The sequence below is a fragment of the Calonectris borealis genome, chromosome 1 (assembly GCF_964195595.1).
Source record: "Calonectris borealis chromosome 1, bCalBor7.hap1.2, whole genome shotgun sequence".
NCBI classification, from domain to species: domain Eukaryota; kingdom Metazoa; phylum Chordata; class Aves; order Procellariiformes; family Procellariidae; genus Calonectris; species Calonectris borealis.
Window position 1 is genome coordinate 15177995 of NC_134312.1, and position 25309 is coordinate 15203303.

The 25309-nt window shown below is 36.3% G+C and overlaps 1 protein-coding gene across 5 annotated transcripts in view; it reads right to left on the bottom strand.

The window, feature by feature from the left end:
• SRPK2 (SRSF protein kinase 2) overlaps window positions 1–25309 on the bottom strand; it is a 150923-nt gene that overhangs the window by 20311 nt on the left and 105303 nt on the right. For all 5 annotated transcript variants that reach the window (XM_075145432.1, XM_075145422.1, XM_075145453.1 and 2 more), the window contains 8 exons: window positions 19461–19569; window positions 18819–18906; window positions 18488–18575; window positions 12850–12956; window positions 9904–10069; window positions 7787–7812; window positions 6055–6301; window positions 4587–5075 (listed from right to left, as the gene is read on the bottom strand). In XM_075145432.1, coding sequence (XP_075001533.1) covers window positions 4587–5075; window positions 6055–6301; window positions 7787–7812; window positions 9904–10069; window positions 12850–12956; window positions 18488–18575; window positions 18819–18906; window positions 19461–19569 — 1320 coding nt within the window. The remainder of the gene's footprint in view (window positions 1–4586; window positions 5076–6054; window positions 6302–7786; window positions 7813–9903; window positions 10070–12849; window positions 12957–18487; window positions 18576–18818; window positions 18907–19460; window positions 19570–25309) is intronic.

The window sequence follows — 25309 nt, forward strand, 5'->3', positions numbered from 1 at the left end:
CAGTTTGGTTGAGAAAATGAATTCTGCACTTCCATTTTTGGGTAAGGTAAATAATATTTGGCTGGATTTTTCCTTTTTTTTAAAAATCTGTCCCAAGGAGAAAAAGATTCACCAAAACCTGGCTAATTTGAGAGCCTAGGGGACTGTCACCCATTTCACAGATAATTCAGCATTGAAAGTTCTCTGAAGGTCCTATTTGCATTGAGTATGATGCAGACTAAAAAGGCAGGACTTTAATCTAATTAATCCTGCAATCTTTAGAGGCTCTTGGGACATTGACAACCCTAACATATGACACTGGAGGACTGCTGCTTTTCTTTGTTTTGACATACCACCTGCTAGCTCCAAAACTGCATTGGAAAAAAAGCAGACTGACTTGAACGTGGAAGACAGAACCAGGTATCACAAATCACAGAGCAGCAGAGGGTTCATCTCAGTTTCCTTGTCCCAAAGCTACTAGGGGTAAGATAAGAAACAGGTACTAGATCCAAAAGGCACTTGGGACTCCAATGGGGATATAATGATCTGTTAAACTGGGAAGAGGAAAATACACCAGACATGGGACAAGGAGAAAAAATACAGGATGTTTAATGGTGAGTTAGGAATGACTGAAACCAGATGAGGATCTTCAACTGCTGGGACAGCAAGCCTGAATGGGCCATCAGGGCACTAAAATACTGGCCAACCAGAAAAGAAAGTGGCAGGATCCACTAGGGGAGAGAAGGAAAGACAAGACAGGACTAAACAGAAGACAGAAGGGGCAATGACCTCAACAAAACAGTCCTCTAAAAAAGCTGGAACGGAGTTCAAGACTCGAGTTTTAAAAAAGCATCAATTTAGGGCATAAAAGTAAAATACACTAAGAGAATAAGGTTGCAATCCAGCACTTAAAAGACAGGAACTATTAAGCTTAATATTAAAGTCTTCCCTTACAAGCATGCTGCATAGTACAATCTAATATTTTTTTTTTAACACAATCACAAGTATTATTCAAGAAATAACAGGACCTTTCTCAATTCAGTAGCCCCCGCAAAGAAAAAAGATAGTGCTAGATAAATCCTTCCCACATGTCTTCAACCCTTTGTTGAAGGTGAAGGACTGCAGTAAATAAAGTGGAAGGAAGGGGGGGAGGGGAAGCCTCATCAGTAAGATATGTGAATATGACATTAGAAAACAGCTTTCTTCAACCTTCTTCTAACAGAGGGACCTGACAAGGTAATAGGCAAGTGCCTACACTTTTGTGTTTTTCTTAGGAACTCATGAAGTTTATGTCCCATATTTTCCGAGAGATGAATATGAGAACTTGGATTCTGAATTTGACAAAGACGGATCATTCACAACTGAAAGTGAAGTCAAAAGGAGTGTACAAACGGAGTGTATCTTTTAGTAAGTACTCTCAAAAAAGCATCCAAAGGAGCTCAACCTGAGCACAAAATTAGTGAGCATTTCTGATTTTCACTTCTGTGTGTCCTAGTTCTGTAGAACTGAGAAATATCACCTCCTCTTCTCACAGTCTCAGCATGATAGCATACTTAGTAAGCATTCAAACACTGAAATGAGGAGGAGAGTCATGAGGAAATTAATAGATCTATCTTAAGGGCATTTGGTCACGCAGTGAAAACTTGAAAAAGATGAAAACTTAGTAGGTGCTCATCCACCGAATGCAAATTAGTCTGTGCACTGAATGAGGCAAGATTTCAAAAAAATAAGATGAGACCATGTTACTTAATAATGTATAGCAATGCCTAGACAGAGGAACGAATAAAGTCTACTTCTATACAAGAAAAGGGCACTAAAGTTATAGTGAAAAAGTAGCACCGTTTAAAAATATTGAATAGCGTGCAACTCTTGCATTTTCTTCTTTCAAAATACCTTAATCTGTTTTATTACTGTTTAACCCAACATTATTATTGATGCCATTAATATTAATAACGTTCAGCTTTTCCTCTTTCTGCAGCTACAGTGAGCTATGGCTGAATTTACTATCTTTCTTCTTTCTTTGCACAAAAGGTCTGTAAATTGTTCCTGATGAGATAACATCAAGGAGGAATAAAGTAGATTTGCTTCACCAGCTATGGAGATAAGCCTCTCCCATGATGACAAAACCAGCTTTATTCTCTGGAGGCATAAGTATTTCACACGTCACCCCAGGAAAACAGCAGTAGAGGCTTTCTGCCTATGTACTGCCAGCAGCACAAAGGAAGAGGCTACCAGGCATCTAGGAATCTCCTGTATATTGTTTCAGGGACTACAGAGTTGTAAGGAGATGGACTGGAAGATTTATTTAGCTGGATCTTGACATTTTTCAGAAATACAGCTCTACTCAGTTGTATTTTATTTCACATTTCTTGTCTACCTGCAGATTACCTTACCCATCAGACTCTCTAATAAACTGTGTGAATTGCTCTTCTAAAGTCTTAAACCAAGAAATACACTTGACTGTATTTTTCAATACGTCTCTATTTAAATTTAGTAACTTCATCTGGGACAACGTTGATGTAGGCTTGGTGATCTTCTCCCTAAGCTATCTCATTTTCTTCTATCCGCTTACAGATTTAGTCTTTCAGTATTTTCTTTATTAAAGTTGAAACCCATATATTTATCATTTAGTCACTGGCACTATAAATAAAACCTATGTGTAATACCCTGGAGCTACTTAATTCAGTGGCAAAAATCCGGCTCTTAGCAATGACACCAAGATTTCACCTTCCATGTCTTCAATAAACAGGATTTACAGGCAGAAGTTTTGGATCTGAGCAGTTCTGGTGGCCAGAATTTAAATGTCCAAAACCACGCTGAATGCAGAAAAGCCATAATGAGTTGAGGGTTGGCAACATTCCTTACAGAGACAAAGACTTTGCCTTGTTGAGTTTTAATAAAAGGTTAAGAGAGGAACTGTTTGAAACAGAAAAGAACCATTAATGAATGAAAGCACACCATATTACAGAGTTTTTTAACATGACTGATAAAATGTGTAACAAGAAGTAACAGCTAGAAGCTGCAGCCGGACAAATCCAAACTTGCTACAATTCTTCTGAAACAATTCTGAGTACTGACCAGTGGAACACACTTCAACCACACTAGATTTTTTTATCATTTCATTTGTCCAAATCAAGAGCAGGTATCTTTTTGGAAACTATGTTTTAAGCCAAACATAAAAGTTACTGGACTTAATAGATGGTCTATTGCTGGCTTGTTATAAAAGGAAGTCAGGTTACATGATGTCATGATCACCTTCTGCCCTTACAACTATGGGAATAATGCTCACTTGCAACTATAAACTTCCTTTTCTCTTTCCTGTGTACACTGACCTGTAATGCGAATATTTCATCTACAATAACTTATCTAATACCCTTAAAACAAGTTCTATAGCAGAAAAACTAATTAAAAAGAAAACCCTCACAGTTCTGCTTTCCTCTTAAAATTTAACATGGTAGATTTGTCTGAATTTAACAAGAATGCTTTTGCATTGTGTTCCAAGCTGCATCTATCAAACTCCCAGGTTTGAATGCAAGACAAATCATCCAATTTACTTGAAGTAAACTTAGCTAAGCTATGGCCTTTAACAAGACTATTACGATTTTTTCTTAACCTAACCACTGCCTTTCTACACCACTTACTTGCCTCTTTTTTAAAAATGTAATACACACCCATGCTAGTAGACAGAAGTCTTCCATCAACTCAAATCAAGTGTTTTTTCCCCCCTCTATTTCTAAAAGCCATTCAAAACTAATACCTTTGCTTTTCCTTGAAGCCTGGTCCGAGGGGGTCAAAATTCACCAGAATGCTTTGGGACCAAACTAACTTAAAAGCCTCCTCTTCATTTCTAGATATGTGCTCTGCTTTTTTGCCAAAAGTCGTCTAAGATGAAATACTAAATTTAAAATAATCATAATTGAGATTTTACATTCACATGATGTATGATTCAATGAGCAAAATGTTCAGTGTAGATGAAACCAAGAAGATTAAATCAGCCAGCAACGAAAAAAGGGTTCCCAGTAATGGGCTGCAGCTGTAACCCAACCCTAGCTATGGTTAATCTGACGCCATATCCCACCTCCCTCCCCAAGTCTGGGGGGTGCCTAGGAAAGAGAGCATTTGGGGGCAGCCTGCACAGATTTTTCTGACTGCAGAGGCTGGCACATAGGCACCGTTTTTTCAGTGGGCACTCTTCCGACTCAAGCACGAAGCAGGCCAGGACATTAGTAGGTTTGGCACCAACCCAGAAACTAAAAACATTTGAAACACTTTACCTGTACGTAGAGAAAAGTCAACATCACTGAGAAGTGCTAGACCTAGTGTTCAATCAGAGTCAGGGAAATGGTGTGATAGAGTTCTTATGTGTTATTGAAAGGTCTTTTTGTGTTACTGAAAGAAGTGTGTGACAGCCTACCCATAAGGCTTGGTACTGAATTTTCACCAAAAAACCCCAAAACAAATAAAAAGTAAAATCTGCATACACATCTCACTGAACACAGACAAAACATATACATAAGGTTTAACCCCACTACTCATTCTACATAAGGCATCACCTACAGCTCCAAGAGACTTCAAGCATGGTATATGCCATTAAGAGGAATACTTACTTTTTGGCAAATCCCCAGTGCTTGAAGCTGAAACTGTTCTGCTCCTGTCGTGAGATGGGCTGCTCTCTTCTCTTTCGGTTACAGTTGATCCTTCAGAAACAGCAGAACCACAAGCTACAGACTCTAGAGCCCCAGAGAACACTGAAGCTGAAAATTCAGAGAACTGTGACTCAGGAATTTTATGACGTCCATTTGGCAATTCACCGTTAAACTGTTCATAGGAGCTGCTATAAGAGTAATCACTTTTTGCATTTGGCTCATCAAGATTATACTCCTCTGGATTTGGACATTCTTCCTCTTCCTCGTCTTCATCTTCAATCTGTTGTTCCAATAGGAATGGGCCGTTCACAATATGGCCATTTGTTTTGGGGGATTCTATCCACTTAGGGTCTGTAGAGTCAGCGTTGGCAAGTTCCTGCTCAACGTCGTCATCTTTTTCAGTGTTTTCTTTCTCTGTGTCTTCTTTTTCATCCTGATCTTCTGCTTCACCTGAAAAATTTCCATGAGCAACACATTAGACCATACATCAATATGCCATTTTGAAATTAGGCATTCATAATTTTTAACTCTTCAGTAACTACCTGACTTCTGACATATCACACAAGGAAACGCTGAATCTCACTGAAATATGCAAAGACCTTAAAATCTAAATTAAAGGCAAAAGAAAGAACTAATAAGGCTGTTGGAAAAAATAAACAATGGGAAGTGGTTCAGGAGGGAACAATTCAGAAGAGAAGATTATTATGAAGGGAAGATATACGAGGTCTTGAAAGTAAGCTTTACAAATTTATAACTCAATCTGTATCAAACAGGGAGTCATCATAGAAGTAGGAAAATTCGCGGTAAGAGCAGAACAAAAATAAACCAAACCAAACCAAAAGACAGTCTCAGTAGTTACATTTTTATCAGAATTGGAGAGAGTTGACAAGAAAACCAGGGAAGCCAGAATGGACCTGGACCATAACAATTATGGTCCAAATCACCGGGACTAAACAAGAATTTTAACAAGACGTCTTAAAAATTTTAGTTAAAGAAGCTGGAATTATTATTACCTGATAGATCACTAAAACAAACATTGTAACAAGAAAAGGGGAAAGCAACGATAACTCTAACTACATTAATGTTACAGAATACAAATTAATCTTATTTTTCTTCTATCTCACCAAGATAACTCGGTTATGCCACTTAATGTGGTATGACAACTGACTGTTCTGTTGAATTTTCTATGTGCTCTTTTGTGGGATTTCATAGCTAGATTGCTATTGATGTTTTTCTTCACTTCTATAGTAGGTTTGACTTTTCTTCTCCTTTTTAGACTTTGTAGTTATGATTTTACCTACAGGAGAAAATGAAACTTAATGATCTAGGAGAGTTTGCAGATTTTGTTCATTGCACCAGATGCAATGCTGCAATTACTTTCCCCTCTGAAACAGTAAACTCAGTGTCAATAAAAGCAGGTAATACTAACCATCATCATTTCCAGGTTCTTCATCTACTACCTCTTCTATATCAGCTGTTTTTAGTTTCACCTCTGGGTGGTACTCATCTTCTTGTTCATTTGATGGTACAGCTGAGGTTACATTTTCTTCTATTTTTTTCCTTTCGGCTTCTCGCTCTAGTTCTTCTATTTCCTGCAGGCGTTTTTCTAACAGCTCAGCTTGTCTCTTCTGTTTTTTCTTCAGTTTTTTCTTTTTGTTTTTGGATATCTTTCCAACCTGAAATATTAATACAAACAAAATAAAACAAAAAAACCCTAAACAATTATTCTCAAGGCATGTCACACCAAATTCACTTGCAGTACGATGACTTTTTATTTGAAAACTGGACGGCAATTAATATAGTAAATATATTGCTTTTTTCATTTTACTTCAAATCAAGAATGATGTAGGGTTATCTGAAGCAAAAAAAGCTATCAAAATTTTACATAGTTATACATGTTTTTACATGGTTGTTTATTAGATACAAGAGCAAAACACATCTAAGATGCCATAGTAAAATTCCTGTGATCCTATAATCTCGACTAGGCACAATAATCTTAAGCTTCAACCTAGATTAACAGATGATATTGTATGTGGAAGATAGTCTGCTATCATATCTAGTTATTTATACATAAATTTTTTACATGATTTCTCTCTCTGTACAATGCAGGTAATGACCAGCAAAAGTATGCTGAGAAAAATGGTATGAGAAAGCCGAAGAGATTGAAAACAGTAAAGAATTTTAAATAAATCCTGTGTTGTTCAGCCATTTCCCTGTGAAAGGAAAGCATTTTTATTATTCACTTCTGGCCCAAAACATATGAATCACAAACAACAGATGGCCATTATGAAAAGTTTCACGTTTTATATAACATAAGGATTGAAAAACTCAGGTACAATAACAAGGAAAAGAAAAATTAACACGTCTGAGCTAGGACTGAAACACTTTCTTATATTTTAACTGAATTCTGACTTCTATTTTTACTATTTGATAAATGAGATCTATCTAGTTTTCATTCATTGTTTAGGTATCACAGTAAGAAATCCTCATATAATTCAAAAATAAAATACAAGGAACAAAGGGAAATACTATTTTCTCAAAGGTTTATCTGTAAATCCTGTTATCTTCAAAAGAAGCTATGGGACAGTCAAAACAAGACAGTTAATTTAACAATCCTATTAATTTTCATCCATCTTGTATGCCCATTGAAATTATATATGTTCTGTACACACAGACGTAGAAAGCAGATCTGACCTTAGATATTTCTAAACAGCTGTATTATCAGTGGTTATTTGCTATCTGTATATGGTAAAAAGATCTTTCAAAACTCATAAAAACCCTCTCCTTTAAGGCCTTGATGATTAAGGCCTTGAAGTCCTTAAGCTATCTGCAATGCATGATATTTAGTGCATGCACCCATTTTTGTCAGGATTTGAACGGAATGGATTATTCCTCGAGAGGTGAAAACGGCAATGCTTAACTTTCTTTGACATAGCTATAGCATTGTTAAGTCTATGAGAGTTTCCATGAGAGAAATACTGTGTGCGCTGAAAACCGGTAAGGCCAAAGACATTAAAAGAAAAGTGTTCTTTGAAAGGCAAAAGCTTTATTCAAAGGAAGCTTTTAAAAAGGGTAGAGACTACCAACAGTCTAGTAGCTACTAATACCTACAGAAACACAGAAAATAAGATCGTTAATTTGAATTATGTAACAATACTTACAGGCTTTTGTTGTGGAGCTGTACTCACTAAAAAGAAAAAAATAAAATTTTAAAGATACATTTTTACAAAAACAACTCTATAAAAGCAGAAAGCAGCAGAAATCATGTAAAAATATTCTTAACTAAATATAAGGCAGTGATTTGGGTTTTTTTAAGCCAGATTTTTTACTCTTTACAAGTATCTGCTGCCAGAAATCATCTGATGTCTCCAATAGAGCATCTGGAATTGGAAGGAGCTAGCATCAGTTTCTGTTCACTTTGCTGTGGTTGGTGAAGAGTTAATGAAAGTCAGAAAGGAAAGTCTGAATCAGTAAAGAGTGGACAGAAAACATTAAATGACTGCAGAGTTGTCACAGATTAAATGTATGCAGTCAGATGACTGAGCAGGTATAAATAGACTTTAAATAGTTCAGGGAATATCAACAAAGATGACTACTGTGTTGCACTCAACAGAAAAGTCAAACATTCATGTTTCCTTCATTCTGAAACAAGGTAGTTTGATTGCTAGGACTGGAGGCATGAAGAAGTGCCTATGGCAAAAAGCACACCACCACAGAAAAAGCATCTCCAGCATGGATCTCTTCCTAATCCATCTTTCAGAAAGATACCATCAATAACTAGGTCTGATGAGATTACAATACTAACCATGAAAATGCACAGAACAGCAACACAAGCCATACCCCCACCACCACCACTCCCCAAAAATCAAAACCAATAGAAATAATCAAATATGGGAGACAGAGGCAAAGTGGAAGTGAAAAAGAGGAACTGAACAGGCAGGAGAACCTCTCATGAACTTCTTCAGACACAGGCATATGGCAATTAACAAATGCAAAATAAAAAACTGAGACAGTTGAGACTTCAGAGTTCTTTTATCGGTTCAGCTCCTGCTACTAAGTTCAGGGAAAAAACTGCTTGTATGCCCCTAAAATGGCAAGGTTTTCAAAAAGATTCTTAAACTTGAGTACCATCACTGCTCTAAAAAGGGAAATTATGAAGAACCTATTCTTGAAATGCTGTAAAGAAAACACATCTTCAGCTCCTGCGTGGAAAGCCATAGATTTAATTACAACTTGCTAAGAACAAAGTGTGTAAGAACTCCATCAATATATTCCTTAAAATAATATTTATTTTAATGTCAGGAAGCAATATAAAGGCTGCATGAACAAAATCAAGTTACTTCCCACACAAATAACATACAGTCTTTAGCTATGTGATTACATATTATGTAAAATTCAATACAATATATTCACAATTTGTAAGATTTTGCATCTTAACATATATAATACTGTGAAATATTTATGGATTTTGAACACAGTATTTGAGAGCAGGTATTTTTATTATACCTCAGAGATTTTAATCTGTGATATATTTTCTGACAATATTACAAAGGTATTTAAATGTTATTATTTTTCCACTGCCTGTAGCTGATGCGCTCAATTGGCAAATAAATAGCAACCATGGTACTAAAGATCCCTAGAAAAGCCACACTACCTCCTTGTTTGTCTTTACTGATTGCTGTGAACTTCTTTACCTTGGTTTCTCCTAGCTAAACATAATGTACAGTTCTTTTCTAAACTCTTGGCAAGTTTAACATAAAACATTTCACATACAGTGCTAGGGAGAAAGGCGTATCACAAATTCAGTTAGGTACAATAAATTGCATTTTCAAGGGTGAAAAACTATGGACTCTAAGACTTTTCATTGCATTCTGAGAATAAATTATAACTGACGAGAAGGCAGGTAATTTCACAAGGACGCTGATGAACTTGTAATGGAACTAGACACATAAGTTAGATAAGATTGTTAATTATTGTCAATATTAGAGATGCAAGGCTCCAGTGCGGCTAAAACCCAGCCGTTAAAGCTTGTGGGGTAGGAGGCGAGTAAGTTTATACCAATAACTCTTTTTCTGTATCTGGGGACCCCAAAAACTTGAATGTGCAAAACTGGGAAGAAAGCATTTCCCTGATAGTTTCCAGAGCATGAATAAGAATTAACTAGACATGCATTTTTCACACGCAATTACTTAAAATGTTAATTTTCATTAAACAAAACATTATTAGCATTAATATACTGATGGAATTTACCACATTGCATTTAAATATACTATCATACCTGCTGAGCCAGAGGGGGGAGGAGCACCAGCTTTCTGCCACTCGGTAGCTTCAGCAGCCATTCTACGAACATAGGCATCATCCACGCACATCAAAATGTTTTCTGGCTTTATATCCGTATGAATGATCTTGCACTTGCTGTGTAGATAATCCAGACCTTGAAGTACCTAAGTACAAAAGGGGTTTTTTAAAATTTATTTTAATTACGCAGACCAAGCCAAATGTATTTATTAGTAGTACAGAGAGGTTCAACCAATTGTCTGCAGTCCATATGTGGCCTGACAGAATAATTTATTTAGCTCATAAACCCACTTATTGAGATTTTCATGAGTAAGATGCTGGCTGGCTGAATTGTCTTGATGACAGCAACCTGCTCTTGGACTTCCATTTCCCAAGTGCTCTTTAATTCATCTGCACCTGTATAAAAAAACTTGATACATCTTCCTTCGAAAAAGGAACTTGGCTGCTCAGTCAGAAAGGCTGATCCTTACTGGTTCATTCTTTAAAAGATAGATATCAGAAAAAAACCACTGCAAGTACTACATACTATAACTGAAGTCTGGTTTGTGAATAGCCATCTTACGATTGATTATAAAAAAAGGCAAAAAGGGCAATGTGTTGTTGGGATGAAATGCTAACTATAGTTTTCCTTAGAAAGGACAAGGTAGCTCAAGAGAAGAAAAGCAGCAGCACGCATATGATATTTACATTCAGGCTAATGTATCCTAGAAACACCCCAAGTGCATGGCTCTGCTTTCTCCAGTTCTGGAGCTAGACTAGAACAGCAACCGTTCTGAAAAGCTTTCTTTATATGCCCATATGAAAACTGTACGTTCACTTGAGCAGACTCGGCATCAGTGCCAAGGGTACACCTAAAAACTGCTGCGTTCTTGATAATCCGGATTTTTTTCCTGCAGATCCAAAATATGCTCGACTACTTGCAACTGAAAGAACATACAGGATGTCTCAAAGTAAGAAATGTTAAGGTAGGTAGTGGTTAAGTGACTTCAAATTTTAAAAGAGGCATTCACAGCAATGGCAACATAAAGATGCATTATAATAGTCTCTTCCCTCTCCCACTACACTGCAGACCATCTTACAAATTACCACTGAATGTCTGTAATTCTGAGGCCAAGAAAAAAAAGATTCCAGAGTACATTGAAAGCCATAAACATTCAGAAGAAAAAAATACCTGTTCCACTGCGATATGTAGAAGTGGAATTTATGTGAAACTAAATTTGGTATCTCCCACTTTAAAAAGATAGCCTTTCCCCTTTTTAAGTAACAGTGTTAGGGTGACAGCTTTGTCTTTAATTTGGCTGAAGAGTCTTTTTTGAAAAAGAAAAAAAAAAAGAAGAAAAAAAACCAGAATATTTTTTAGAATCCAAATCAGTTCCATGACTTACCATAAGGACCATTCTGCTAGAATTTTATAATTAGAAAGAATGTCCTTAGCTGTCTTAAAATGTGGATCAGACTGCTTCATCCTAAAAACTGGAAGTACATTATACCACTAAACCAGTAAGGAAAAGTATACTACATGGACATGCTTTGTACCGTGCACTGAGATGATGGAGAACAGGGAAAACACTCCTAGTTTTTATTTATTTGTCCACTGAAAAAGGAAAAAAAATGAAATGGGTAATGTATTGTGACTCTGAAAAATTACTACAGATCCTATTACCACAATCAAAAATGTAAATTAGACAGCTGTATATTTTTCCTTGTAAAGGTCACATGGTTAGTTTCAACCAAAGAAACTCATAATTTGCAGTTTCTAATTAATATTCACTTCCTTTTCTTTCTTTTTCATTCAAGGAGCTTCATCATATTGACCCATTAAACAGATTATTTACTATATTGTAGATCAAAGCAAAAGTGAAAATTTTCATTCATCAAATACACAATGCTCATTTCAGCACCAGCTTCTTCAGAACATGATCCTCTCAAAAGGGACTGATGCTATACGTTTTACAACCGAAAGTAAGGATTCCAGAATTAAATAAATGGACACTTCCAATCACCTCCATTGCAAAAAAGGAACTGCAGCAACTAGCCCTTTTTTCAATTCTGCAAGGACTTCTCTTGCACAACAGTTCATATAACTCTACCTCGGGGGGAAAAAAAATGCTTGAAACCGAAATGAAATTTCTTATTAAGAAACTCAACTCTCAACTGCATTTTAGAATAAACCTAATTTTGTCCCAATGCTCAAAAGTACTCAAAAATGGAAAAATTATTTTCTAAATCATAGCATAAAAAAATTCCTTTTCAATTGTAGCATTTCTGAAACAAAATGGTTTGCTGTATTGTAACACCAGTGCAATAATTGAATTGTTTCATATTCAAGTTTCGTAAGTAAGTTTTTAGAACATGTGTAGCACAAGTTTTGTCTGAGTAGAAGAAAGAATAAGGATCTGTCTTATCTTTAATGAGATGAACAACCTGGAAGTCTTACCAGTCAATGCTACTCTCACAATTTTTCAATGAAGTTTTTTCCTTTAGAACCTATTTTTCAGAGATACAATTTTTGTTCAGTTTTACAATAATAATATATTATTTCCCACTGTTCTGATGTTTTATCTTCCAGAAGATCTTATTAAGAAGCATGACGTGTCAACCAAAACTGGAATTGAATATGAATATCCTTACATCTATGAAAAAGACTCATTGCTTTAACTTTTTATTTTCTAAAGTAGCTCAGGAAACTCCCTTATGAGTGGGAAATCCTGATTTAAAAAAACAAAACAAAAGGAAAAAAAAACCCAGCATGCAGAAATGCAGGCTATCCAGAACGATGCTCTTGCAAACCCCCTCCTGGGATTACCAATAAAATTATCTTATCTTAGATATTCATTACTAAGAGTTCAGTGGAAACAGCATCATTCTAACCTTCGAACTGTTAAGAATGGTGGAAAAACCTAATTAAAACATTAACAAATCTTACCTGTCGAATTATACTTTTTACACAACGGATGGGAAGGCCTTGATAATTGGACTTGATTATCCATTTTAGGAGATGATGTCCAAGTACTTCGAAGACCATACAGACATCTGGGATTTAATTAAGGATAATTTCCAAATAAATTTGTTGATGAGATCAACACAAATGTTTGTTTGCATACTGGCTAAAGCAACCATCACCCTGTTTAGAGGAAAACAGTTCCCCCTAAAATGAGCAGAACATGGTATATGCTTTGGTACTACGTTTCAATTATCTATAAACGCATACAAGACCAGTGCCCAAATGCAGAACAAATTAAAATAAAACATTTTAATTATGCAAATCTTGTCAGTTATTTCTACATGTTAACAATAGCATTAGGGTGAACAATGAAATAGGTAACTGTAAAAAAGAACTGATTTTTGGGTTTTTTGAACAGTTACAAGTACTGATTTGGCCTATTATCTCTAGTTTCTAATAAATTTTGAATTATATGAATAGAAGGTTTTAACAACAAAAGTCTGCAGCAACAGTGTTTTAGAAAATGAACCATACTAAACATCTTTTTGATTAGGCTCAATGAAGAATCACTTGACAACAAAGACTAAAGCAGTAAGAGAATGGATCTCTTACCACCTACAGTTTTAACTGCAGAGAATAATGGCAATCACCAAAGAACTCAGGAACAAAGAAAATGTGGAACTCAGAAGCAACATGCAAAAAACACAATGCCAAAAAGTTTAATTTGACCCAGCATTTACTACTGGCCACCAACAGAGGCCAACAGTAGATGATCAGGGAAGAGTAGGAAAAAACAAGATGTAGGAACTTCCAGTGATCTGTGGTTCAAGGGCTTCCTAAGTTAGAGATTCTACACTGAATATACCTGGGTAGGTTATCTTTCTATTGAGAAAATATTGAGATATTAAAGCTAATTTTAAGTTTTATCATCACAACATTCCAGCAAGAAATTATACAATTTAACTATACTGAGTTAATCCTCAGACATGAGCTGACTTTAATGTCCCTGGAAATCAGGAAAAATGTTAAAATCTTAACTACATGATACAATAAACTTGCAAAGAATAATGTAATACAAATAACAGAAAATTAATTAATTGACAGATACTGCAGGAAAATCTCAATGGATGAAATTAGACTGTATCTTGGAGACCATTCATAGGGAACTACATTGTTAGGGAAGAAATCTTACCTAACTTCTCTAACTGGAGTCTTGGCAATGATCTTAGAGTCACTGTCTTAACTTGTGTCAAAATGAGACTTACCTTATCTATCGGTCTATCACATTCTTCTCAAGTACCTACCTATATGCATAAAGCTAACTGTAGTTTTTTAAAATCTACATCCCCTATGCTGGACTTAGACCAAAGTTAAAAGGTCTCAAGACTGGTCAAAGTCAAAAGGTCTCAAGACTGGTCAAAGTCAAAAGGTCTCAAGACTGGTCAAAGCACATTGTGAAGAACAGTAACATTTTGATTGCTGCTACCTGTTCATCTTGCTTCATGTTCCTCAATTCCTGTATTAGAGGAGACAGTGAATAGTCATTTCCCAATCATATCAATCAAGTCTACTCAGAATATTATAAAACTCTGTTCCATTCAGAAGAGGAAACAGTCTTGGTTACTTTACCACACAAGCATCCATGAACAGAAGTCACTAATAAAGCACACAGCCATCAAAAAGGATGAGCAGAGCACATTAGCTCTGCAGGGCTTATTAACTTAGCCCACGCAGTGAAGTTGCAATGCTACAGCAACACAGATTTCAGAAAGGCAAGACACTGCAGCATTCAGAAATGAAATTTAGGACACCCGCCCACAGTCCTTCAGACCACTGCTGCTGCAGACTCTCCAATGCACATTCCTGCCATTCCTTGAGCTTACAGAAGTGCTAAGCCTTGCCAGTAACCAAAGGAGAAAGGGGTGCAGAGAAGTGAATAGCTGAGAAGCAAGGGGAGGGCACCGAAAAGAAAGATGCAAGGAGGAATGGCAGAGGCAGACAAAGAGAGGGAGGCCACAAGAAAGAGAAGTGATGTCCACCTGAAAAAAAGATTGCAACATTTTGCTGGGAGGACTTGGACAAACTCAAGGCATGCTCAGTACTGGGGAGGTAACTGGGATGGGAAGAAGACATACAGGAGGCTCAGTGTTTGGAGTAGCTATGCAAAAACGTGACAGTTGTCTGATTTACTATCCTGACCTGGAAAACATTAACTGTAGGCCAGATTGCCCACAACAAAGAGTTTGGGAAAAGCTGTGCATTACCTATTAGGAAACCAGCCTTGCAAGCCCCAGGATCTTTCTACAGCACCAACATCCTGACAGATGAGTATGTCCAAAAAGTCCTCCAGCAAAAATAAACCTGAAGCCCACCCAGCAGACAAACGCTCTTTGAAGCAGTTTGGGGAACGTGTGAAAGGGGGGAAACTGAGCAGAGCAGCAAAAGTGGGAGCAAACATAACATTAATCAGCTGACAAGGCTTAAGTACTTAAAACTGTTCCTTCTTGACTAAAACCCTACCTGTAACTATCTATCTACAAACACACATTACAGGAGCATTTAGAAATCTGATGAGCGTTAAAGACTAGTTAAGCTAAATGAAATAAGGCTCTGGTACCAACACAGAACACTTCTGAATGCATCTCGGTTGCTCCTGGATTGGCAGCGTTTAGGCTCTATGGCATTTAATTAATGATGTATATTCTTTGGAGAGAAATTTATTACAATTATTATAATGTCTGATTGTGTCAGGAATGTTTCCTTCTTTTATTTTTCCACTTGTCTCTCCAAACACTTGCTTCATTATGTGATTATCTGAATCTTTTATTAAAAAAACGCTACAATTGAATAAACATTTATTAAGGCTCTAATAAATATCCAGTGCAGACAAACATAATAATCTACACTTACTGAAAACACCAAAGTGCCCAAGTTCGGGAATTCTGTTACTTCCTGAAAACATCATAATCGCAATCTTTAAAATGTACAAGTAGTTAAAAAATTATCAGTCTAGTGTAGCATAACACACATTGTTAAAATGCCTCTGTATATAAACACTTATTACAGCTCCTAGGAGAAAGATGACTGTTTTCAGACACACAGTGGAGGCCAATGGCTCTGCACATTCTCAGCTCTGTGCTACACGGTTTTTGAAAAGTTTCCCTGTTTGGAAGCTCCATGACATTTTGTGGTATTAGCCATCCAAAGGATTCACCCACCTCTCTTCTGTCTTGCTTTAACTTTTAAATGTATTCCATAACCAATAATCAAGCCTCTAGGAAGCATATGTTGTTTTAATTTACAGTCAAAGAACAGATATTTAGTGACTTGCCCAAAGGAAGCTCAAATTACTGTATTTCTCTCAACCTGTTCAAGCCAGTAACATTAACATAGCACTAATATGGCATTTTAAAAACGGAAACAAATAGCAGCAAAACGTTAAAATCAGTTACCTGCTCCCTCCCAAAAGAACCCGCACCAAAGATTTTTTTCCCTACAAGATAAAAAGGAGTTGATCAAATAATCAATGCAACCAACCGCTGCTCAAATAAGCAATGCAACTCAGGATGCACAAACTGTTCACAAGAAAACTCAAAGCATAAGATACTTGGTATCATATTTTTACTGGTGGCTAGGACTTTGACAGACTTCCAGCTGTAATTTAAATTTGAGTCCAGCCCATCCTGTCTACTGTACCTTTCTGAGAAATGTACTTCTCAGTAAGGCAGGAACATTTGCCTTCCACATAAAACAACTTCTGTACTGCCAGAGTTTTCAACACAAAGGTAAAACTGAAATAGAATAAATCAGTATCAGCTGTCCAGTTTTAATCTACTAACACAAAGCTATCTGAACCCTTATTTTTCACTAGCACATGGTCTCTTCTGGCATTATCAACTTAAGTGCTGTACTTCAAAAAGATAAAGTTTGGATACGCTTTCAAAATATTATCAGTAACAAAATTTACTCTTCTCACTTAGAAATGGCTCTCAACTTTAATAGAGATGTATACATACATGTGAATCTTAGCAATAATTTAAGAACGTTATTGGGAAACTGCTCTGTTAAGCAGGTAACAATTATTTCTATGTATAGTTATGAATACATTTTCTTATTTCCTATTTCATATTAGTGTTTTACAATGAAAACAGTAAGTCAAAATTTCTGATTTCTAAAAAACACTTTATTTTTCAATTGTACAGCTGTCAGCTGAAGACCTGAAGTGCTTTGGTAGCATTATTTTTTTGTGAACATGGCTAGAAAATAGAGAGATTTATTAAATACTTCTTAATAAGCATCTCAGCTCATAAATGAAAACCTGTTTTTTGTAGCACAACAGCAGCACTAAGAAGCCCTAACCAGGGTTCTTTGCCTCACTGTGTTAAGCAATTTCCTTGATCACAAACCATTTATATTCAGGTTGAAATGAGTACTGGCAACTGTATGATTGATTTTAATTCATTTTAATTTGAAGATAAAACCTAGGAAAAAAGCAGACTATACTAACTTCACTTACATTTACGCAGCTTTCTAACCATGCTAGCTGACCATAGGAAACAAACCAAAATGGGACGAAGGGAAAGCAGTTAAGATCCCATTCTGTAACTGAGAATACTTGTCCCCACACTCTCATTCTCACAAACCCAAAAGCTTCATAACTACTGTCAAGAGACAGATGGATGGGATGAAAACTTCTCCCTGAAAGGATGCTTACTAGTGGGCACTCAGATTTACTGACAGTCACCTCCTAGATTCCTCTCCTAGAGGACGAGAATTGGTGAAGAGCATCTTAACCTTATCTGCTGAAGACTGAAGGCACATCACCAAAATCAGCTTAGTGTTAAGCTCTCTAGAGCAGGAACTGCCTCTCTGTCTGGTAGTACGACACCATGAACAACGAGGTCTGTTATCAGGGCTCCAAGACACAACAAGCATACGCATAAATACCAGCTGTAACAGTAAATGAAAGCACAGTAATATAATAAGCTGCTAAAATACCTAATATAATTAGCAAGGATAACTCACTTTAGCTCAACTCTAAAATCAAATATATTCATGGACCCAAAATTTTCCCTAAGAACAATATTCAGTCATATGTTACTTTGTCTGCCTCCTTTTTTTTAAAGGAGGCATTCAAAGGTAAAGCTTTAAAACCTCTGCCAAAAAAGAGGTTAACACCTGGCCAAAAGAGGATCACATAAACAAGAGTAGAATCTCCATGCCCTCACACTTCCCACAAGAAAACAGAAACCAGCTTCTTCATGACACTGACACTTTCTTTCTCTTTACTAGTCTAGAGCAAAATATATTTCCTGTAAGCTTCAGTCATTACAAACTTTTTCAGTAAAACTCCAGTTTTTAAGTAAACTAACTCTAGTTCTAGCAGACTATGACAGGATTCATGCGAATTTTTTTTATTTTGCATTGTGTTTAGAAAAGTTAAGCTGCTTTCACTCCAGTGAGTCCATTACACACCAGACTACTCTTTGCATCTACATGTATTTTTGTGTTTCTACATTACAAATTTAAAGTATGACTAACGAGAAAAAAGCCAGAACTAAATGCTTACTTATCTCAGTACATCATTTTCAATGAAGATGCCATGCTTTCAAAAGGATACGAATTCCATTCATTCCAGAAATTTTGAAGTCATCAATGAGCTGTACAACCATATCCTTGTTGGGATCATTAGGGTCACTCTCACGAACCTGAACAAAGAATGTAAACACTGACATTTTAGGAAAAAAAAAAACTTTAAAATACTAATTAATTAGCTTTCCACATGAAGTTAAACAGTATTTTGGAGCTTCAGAAATCACGGTAACACATAATAAGCCAGCTATTTAGAAAAAAAAAGTATGTAAAAAAGTTTAAAAACAATATTCTGCTACATTTTTTAATTCATTATTACTATTATTATTGGTATTGAGTATCGCATGAGTGATACTTACACATTTGAGCAACTTTATTTCATCCAAGGCTGTCTCTGTATAATGCTGGGCACTTTTTACAACTTTCATTGCAACAAACCTTTTCCCCCTTGAAAAGAACAAAAACATTTTCAACACATACTCTGAGCTAAAATAGACATACTTTGAAGGTTGGGAAACTTTAAATAGAATATTTCATAACCTAATGTATTCTGAAAGAAAACACTGAAATTACACTAAAAAACAACTTTTAACAATGCTCTGTTAACAGTCTGATTTATTGAATATTTTGTCTCCTCGATGCTAATGTCTTTAAAAGAAGTATTAGATTACGTTTTATCATTCAATCAAGGTATAATTATGTTTTTTCATTAAAGATACAACAGAAATAAAAACATTAGCTTACTCTCGCATGTTCAAGACAACATGCAAATTCAATAAGTAAAGCTAATTTGTCAAAGAAAATAGAATTACACTTATTTCTGAGAGCTTTTATAAACTACACCCTTAACCAAGAGCAAAATAATACTGCATACATCTTTCTGCATAAAAAGATAGCAAACATTTAGGGAACTTTACCATGCATGTAAAACAAAAGTTACTGCAAACAAAATAAAGTAACATATTAAGAAAAAAGTGAATGGAAATAAATAGTTTTCTTACTGCATATCCCAGCATAGCCAGACTGTAGAGAAGTGTCCCCATCCTAACTTTCTAATAACATGATACCGGCCATTGAAAAGATCACCAATTTTCACTGGATGATAGCCTCCTTTCATGAAAAAACGAGTAGAAAAAGAATATTCAGAAAACAAACAATAATTCCCAGGTTTTTCAAGTAATTCTTGTAGTATAAATTTTCCTCTTCAAATTGTCCTGTACTATAAATAGGAAGTCTAAAGAAAATTTTACTCTAATGTTAAAAATTCTGCCTTACTTGGCCTGGAGGGAAAAAACTCATGCCCTATAACTACTGTCAAGTTTATTCACCCTTCTCTCCTATGGCTTTTATTTGTGGTAATATTACCATCTGTCCTCTATTTCCCCAGGCTTATCTTCCACTTCACAGAGAGCACAGGAAAGATGTACATTATTTCTTTATCATTTTTGAAGCTTCTCCATATTTTGGATGATTGCAGAATCTCAACAGAGATTGTTTTAATTCCCATTTGCTTTCTACTAATAAAGGCAGCAATAAAATACTTCCTGAGAAAATGTTAAGAACAATGCAGACTTTCTTGATACTCTTCTGTTTGGCTCCTGACGCACAGCAGCAATGCATTTTTCTCCTGTCTGAGGTTTTTACAGTGAGGAAGAAAGAGAGAGCAGGCAGCTACAGGCTTTGTCTGAACTGCTTTTTAATTACCAAAGTCCGCAGTCCTAACTTACACCACTACACAGGTCCTCAAAATCCCCATTAGGCAGAAAAGCCAACAGGACAGAGCAGGCTGGAGTTCAGGTTTCTAGGCAGTGTGAGAAAGCGTAACGAAGTTTTTTATTTCCTTTGTATTTTCAGAGGCATTCTTCCTCCCAGGCAAACCAGGGAAGACAGTGATTACACAAGATTATTATTCAGACCTTAACACACTAATAATAACATCCACAATTTTGCCTAAATTGCAAACAAATAATAAAACTGCACCACGCAACCCTCCAGGACATCACCAGCAGCAGACTCGGAGCAGCTGTCAAGGAATCACCTCTTCGGCTCTTTCTGGTCCTTCACAATGTCACGCCCACCTGTCCTTTGGCAGGATCCTCAGCTATTGACTATTCCACTTAAAATTAGGAAAACCGCAGACTATTTTCTCTAAGTTACTGTATTTGTTTTGAAATCCCCCGAAAATCTTGTTAGAACTGGTACCCAGTTAAGACAACGTTGTGAACTTAACACTTAATTCCTTGGATTTAAAACGGGGACTTCTCTCTTATCTCTTTTTTATCTGTGGAACAGTGGCATCAAATCTGGATATATTTACATCCTTTCCTTGCTAATAACATCTTTTGCCTTAACAGAAGTTCAAGAGTTTATTTGTGAACTTTTCTCAAATGCTTCCAGAGCAGACTAATAAATTTAACACAATTGTACGATAGAACTATAAAGATTACATATTAAACAGAACGATAAAGCTTAAATAGTGTATTGCTTTAGGTGCTGGTATGTCTAAACTGAAACTCTAAAACACACACAGCTTCGATATTTGTATGCTAAGGTGTAACTTCAAGCTTAGCAGGCAGCAGACACTTGCTGGTTTGCCCACAGCCTCAACCAAAAGCTGACCCATCCAACATGGTTGCAGCTGCCCAGGCTCCCGCACGCAATACTGCTGGCAGAGGTCAAACAGCTTGGGCCAGAGCACCAGGGAAGCAGCACAGCAGCACTCACAAGTATTCATCTTGGCAGGGGCCGATCTGAACCAAGTGACGGCAACAATTAATTTCAGATGGGCAGCACAAGTCTCGGCTATACAGCGCTAACCTTCATGCACCTCCCTGCCCACCTGCCTCCCAGTTTATACCACCGCAGAGGGTCAAGCATGTTCACCGGGCACAGAAACGAGTCTGATGTGAATAGGTAGCGTAGACAGACACACAAAGTGCAGTCTCAGCTCCCCCAGCCTAGCAGTAAGGTGTTGAAGTTTCATCTTTTCCATGAAAATTTTGCACAAATCTATGAAGACCCAGATATGAGAACAATCTTTAAACTTTTAACCCATGAGAATTGTATACTTACTATCACACACAATATTTCATTTCACAAATCATTATGTATACAGACACCAACATTTTCAGTTAAAAAAGAGCAAAGGAAAAAGAAGGCCCTAGTTCAGGAGCAGTACAGGGCATTACAGGAGGACTGAGACGTATGGACCCAGCCTAGGACTGAGTCCCAGGACTCCCCCTTGGGGGAAAACCTACCCTCCCCTCCATCACTGGGAAGGAAATGTTCATGAAAAGCTGCCAGAACAACTCACCTAGCAAGCTAAAAAGACACCTTCATTTCCACTGTTGAATTGTGTCAACATCAGTAAGAATGCACAACGTTGCCAAGTGGGAACACCTTACTTTCAAAGAAAAAACAGATCGCTTTTGGAATACCTGACCAGATATACTCTCCAGGAAAGGGGAGGATGGGGGACAGACACATGGACTTACTGAGAGTAAGTGTTGACTATTATGCTGTCCACTTCATTTGCAAAAAGAAACAGTATCAGCCACATGTGAAGCCCAAGTCTATTGTAGCCTCGTTATTACAGAAATTTTGCTGAATAAACTCACATATACAAATCCATACTGATAGCAACATTAAAAACAAAACTAAGGTTTAATTTGTCTATTTAACCATCCTTGCAGTAACAGCTGATGAAAATATTTAAAAATCTGAATAAATATAATCATATTTCAAGACAGCTATTGACTGGTTTAAAACAAACAAACAAACTCACTCTTTGGTAAATTCTTTCCATGAAACTCTCTCTAGCATAATGAAGTGATATATGTGAGTGGAAGGCTGAGAGAACATACAGCAATTCTACCTTTCCATTACTGAAGGAGTTTGCATTTGTGAAACGAATCAAGTCTGCTGACCTGACAGTAAGAATTACGTAAAACACTTCCACATAATTCACCATCACAGTATCATTTCTTCTGAGTTTTGTCCTGCATGTATCATTGCATGAAAACAGTGAGAAGTACGAAATGTTATTCTCTGTATAATCATCACTCCTTTTGCAAACAGATATAATTAGAAAAACTGAAAAATATTTAACACTTAGTTTTAACACCTCTCTATGGTTTGCAAAACAGATTTTAAAATTCAACAATACAAATATTTCTGGAACATTTTACAATTTTCCTAAATATCTAGTCCTATTAAATCATTCCTTAACAGTCATATGGTTTCAGATGTATATGAAAAACACTCACAATTCATGCAGCCTTTTGCACTGCCAGAACGGTGTATGTGGGCCTTTAAGTATATAGAACAGTGTCCAGAAGCAGCTTTTTTGCACTAAATAAATTTGCTTTTTTGACACGTTAACAGCATAACACTCAACCATGAAGAATTTAAATACAGGTAAACATATGCTTTAAGAACAGTTTAGGTAAACTAATGCCTTATAAGTCTGCCTATCTGCAGACAGCTTTTGGCATACTTGTGCTTCAAAGGGTCAAAAATAATCAAAAACTTGGGACAGTTTCTTCCCATCACAGACAGGAGAGAGAACACCCTACAGAGCAAATCAGTCAAAGACACCGAAGTCAAATTAATAAACTGGGGGTTGATAAGTTATTTTAGTAAAATCTACATATTGCAAGAATAACAATACTATATATGTAAAAGCCATGTTTTTTAGGTCACTACAGCACTGTCATAACTAATTATAGGAATACACCATTATATGTTACAGACATCAACAGCGGTAGCATATTCTCTGAGTATATATACTTCACAAGATACTTTCTACTGTCCTAAGCCACAACAGGAGCAGTTTTGGAAATAATCGATTACCGTTCCGTGCACATTACTCCCTGATTATTCATGTCAGCAACATATTCATTTACAGGTTGTGGACAACCAGGTAACAACACACTTAGTTAAATGCATTTTAAAAACCGGTGTCATCCTATGATGAATGTAATTATTTAAGTTCTTCATGATACAGAAAGTTTTTCTAAATAGTAGTACCAAGAAAGCATCTATGCAAAATTAGCAGTTTGAGAAAAATGATGTACTTTTGGAAAAACAATATTGGTATTTGAAAATATACAATCTATAAGTGGCACTGCTGATAATGTAACAAAAAAAGCTGTTGTGCTATTCACTGCAGCTCACACAGAAAAAACGTCTCTCTCACAGCTAGCTAGCTAGCTACATGCACTCAAGAAAGAGGGTCAGAAAAATGAGATCATTATTCCTAAATGTCTCCTGAATGTATTGGTAATTGTAGCTGACTAGTTCTATGTTTGTATAGGGAATTATTCCCTTTGTGAACTGGATGAATGGGAGACATCTCCAGGGGGCAAAGAAGATGATCAGAGAAGCAAAGAATTCCAATTACATCCATGACACGAGAGGCTCTTGAAAAAAATCTCCCAAGTGTTTCAAGGCTGTTCAGAAAAGAAGAAAAAATAGCTTCATTGTCTAAGTACCCCTTGAAAAATCACATAGTTGGACTTCTGATATTTCCATTCCTTAAACAAATAAAGATTTGAAAAGCATTTAATGTAAATTCAGTGACACCAATAGAAGTAATTTTACAGATTTAAACAGGCCCTGAAGGAAGCTCCCGGGGAACCAAGGTTAGTCTGCTTTTCACCGATGGCCGCTAGTTGTCTCTTTCATGTCAGGTGCTAACTCAAACTAATGCAATATTTCCTGATTACAAATACTATTATGACTATTTACCAACCACCATGTAATGTGGTGAAGATATGAGCCCAGCACATAGTAACATATCCTTAAAAATAATAACTAAAAATAAAATTAGTAACAAAATTACCCTGGCAATGGGAAGAACAGTTAACAGGTGAAATGTCGAATCCATTAAAAAAACTAATTATATACTCCCTTATCAAAATTGCCCTCCTATGAAATTTCAGACTGGGGTTGAGAAGAGATGAAGTATGCTCTGTGCCTCATTCAAAAATCCTGGGAGATTGCCATTTTGGAGATAAAATTAGGAAGAAAAGAGACACTCCAGTAATAAATGATAATTTCCAAGTATTTATCTTCCACTCTGTATAGGTAAGGTTACCCAAAACAGAAAAACATATTCAAACTAATCAAAAAACCTGTCCAAAAAATGGAAATAATGTGTCTAAAAGCCATCCCTGGAATTCTTTACCAAATAACTTATTCATTCCCCATACTGAATATAAAATAAACAAACAGAAAATCTGTATGGCCCTAGATCATCCCAATCTGGCCACTCGATTCAAATTCTTATGGCGACTTTCCCCTCAGTTCAACCCCAGCAGACTAAAAGAAGGAAACGTACTGATCAGTCTTACAGGAAATTACGGTCAGAAAATCGGTAAATCATCTACCAGAGCAACAAAAGCACTGTTCTCGCAGAAACAAATAATGATTATGACATACAAATGAACCCAAACTTGAACCATCTTTAACATACTTCCATCAATTCAGAGCTTCAAGACCAGAAGAATTCAGAAGAACAGAAGTTCCCTTTAATGTTTCAGGAAGCTTGCAAGTATTCTTAGCATAACATGTAGTTCATTTTAAAAGCACATAGATCTCGCTACTGACCTGCTATAGTCACAGAGACTCTAATTAAACAGGTAACTTATAAGCAGGCTGTAAACTTAGACTATTTTTTCTGTTTTTCAGTGATCTAGCTTCTCCAGATGGTGACATTTTGCAAGAGATATTGGAACACAGGCAATGATGGATTGTTTGAAATTAAATGCAGCCCTTACTTCAGGGAAGAATTAAGTGGGGGCCTTGAATCACTTAATCTCAAGGAAACACAGCTCTTTAAAAATAAACA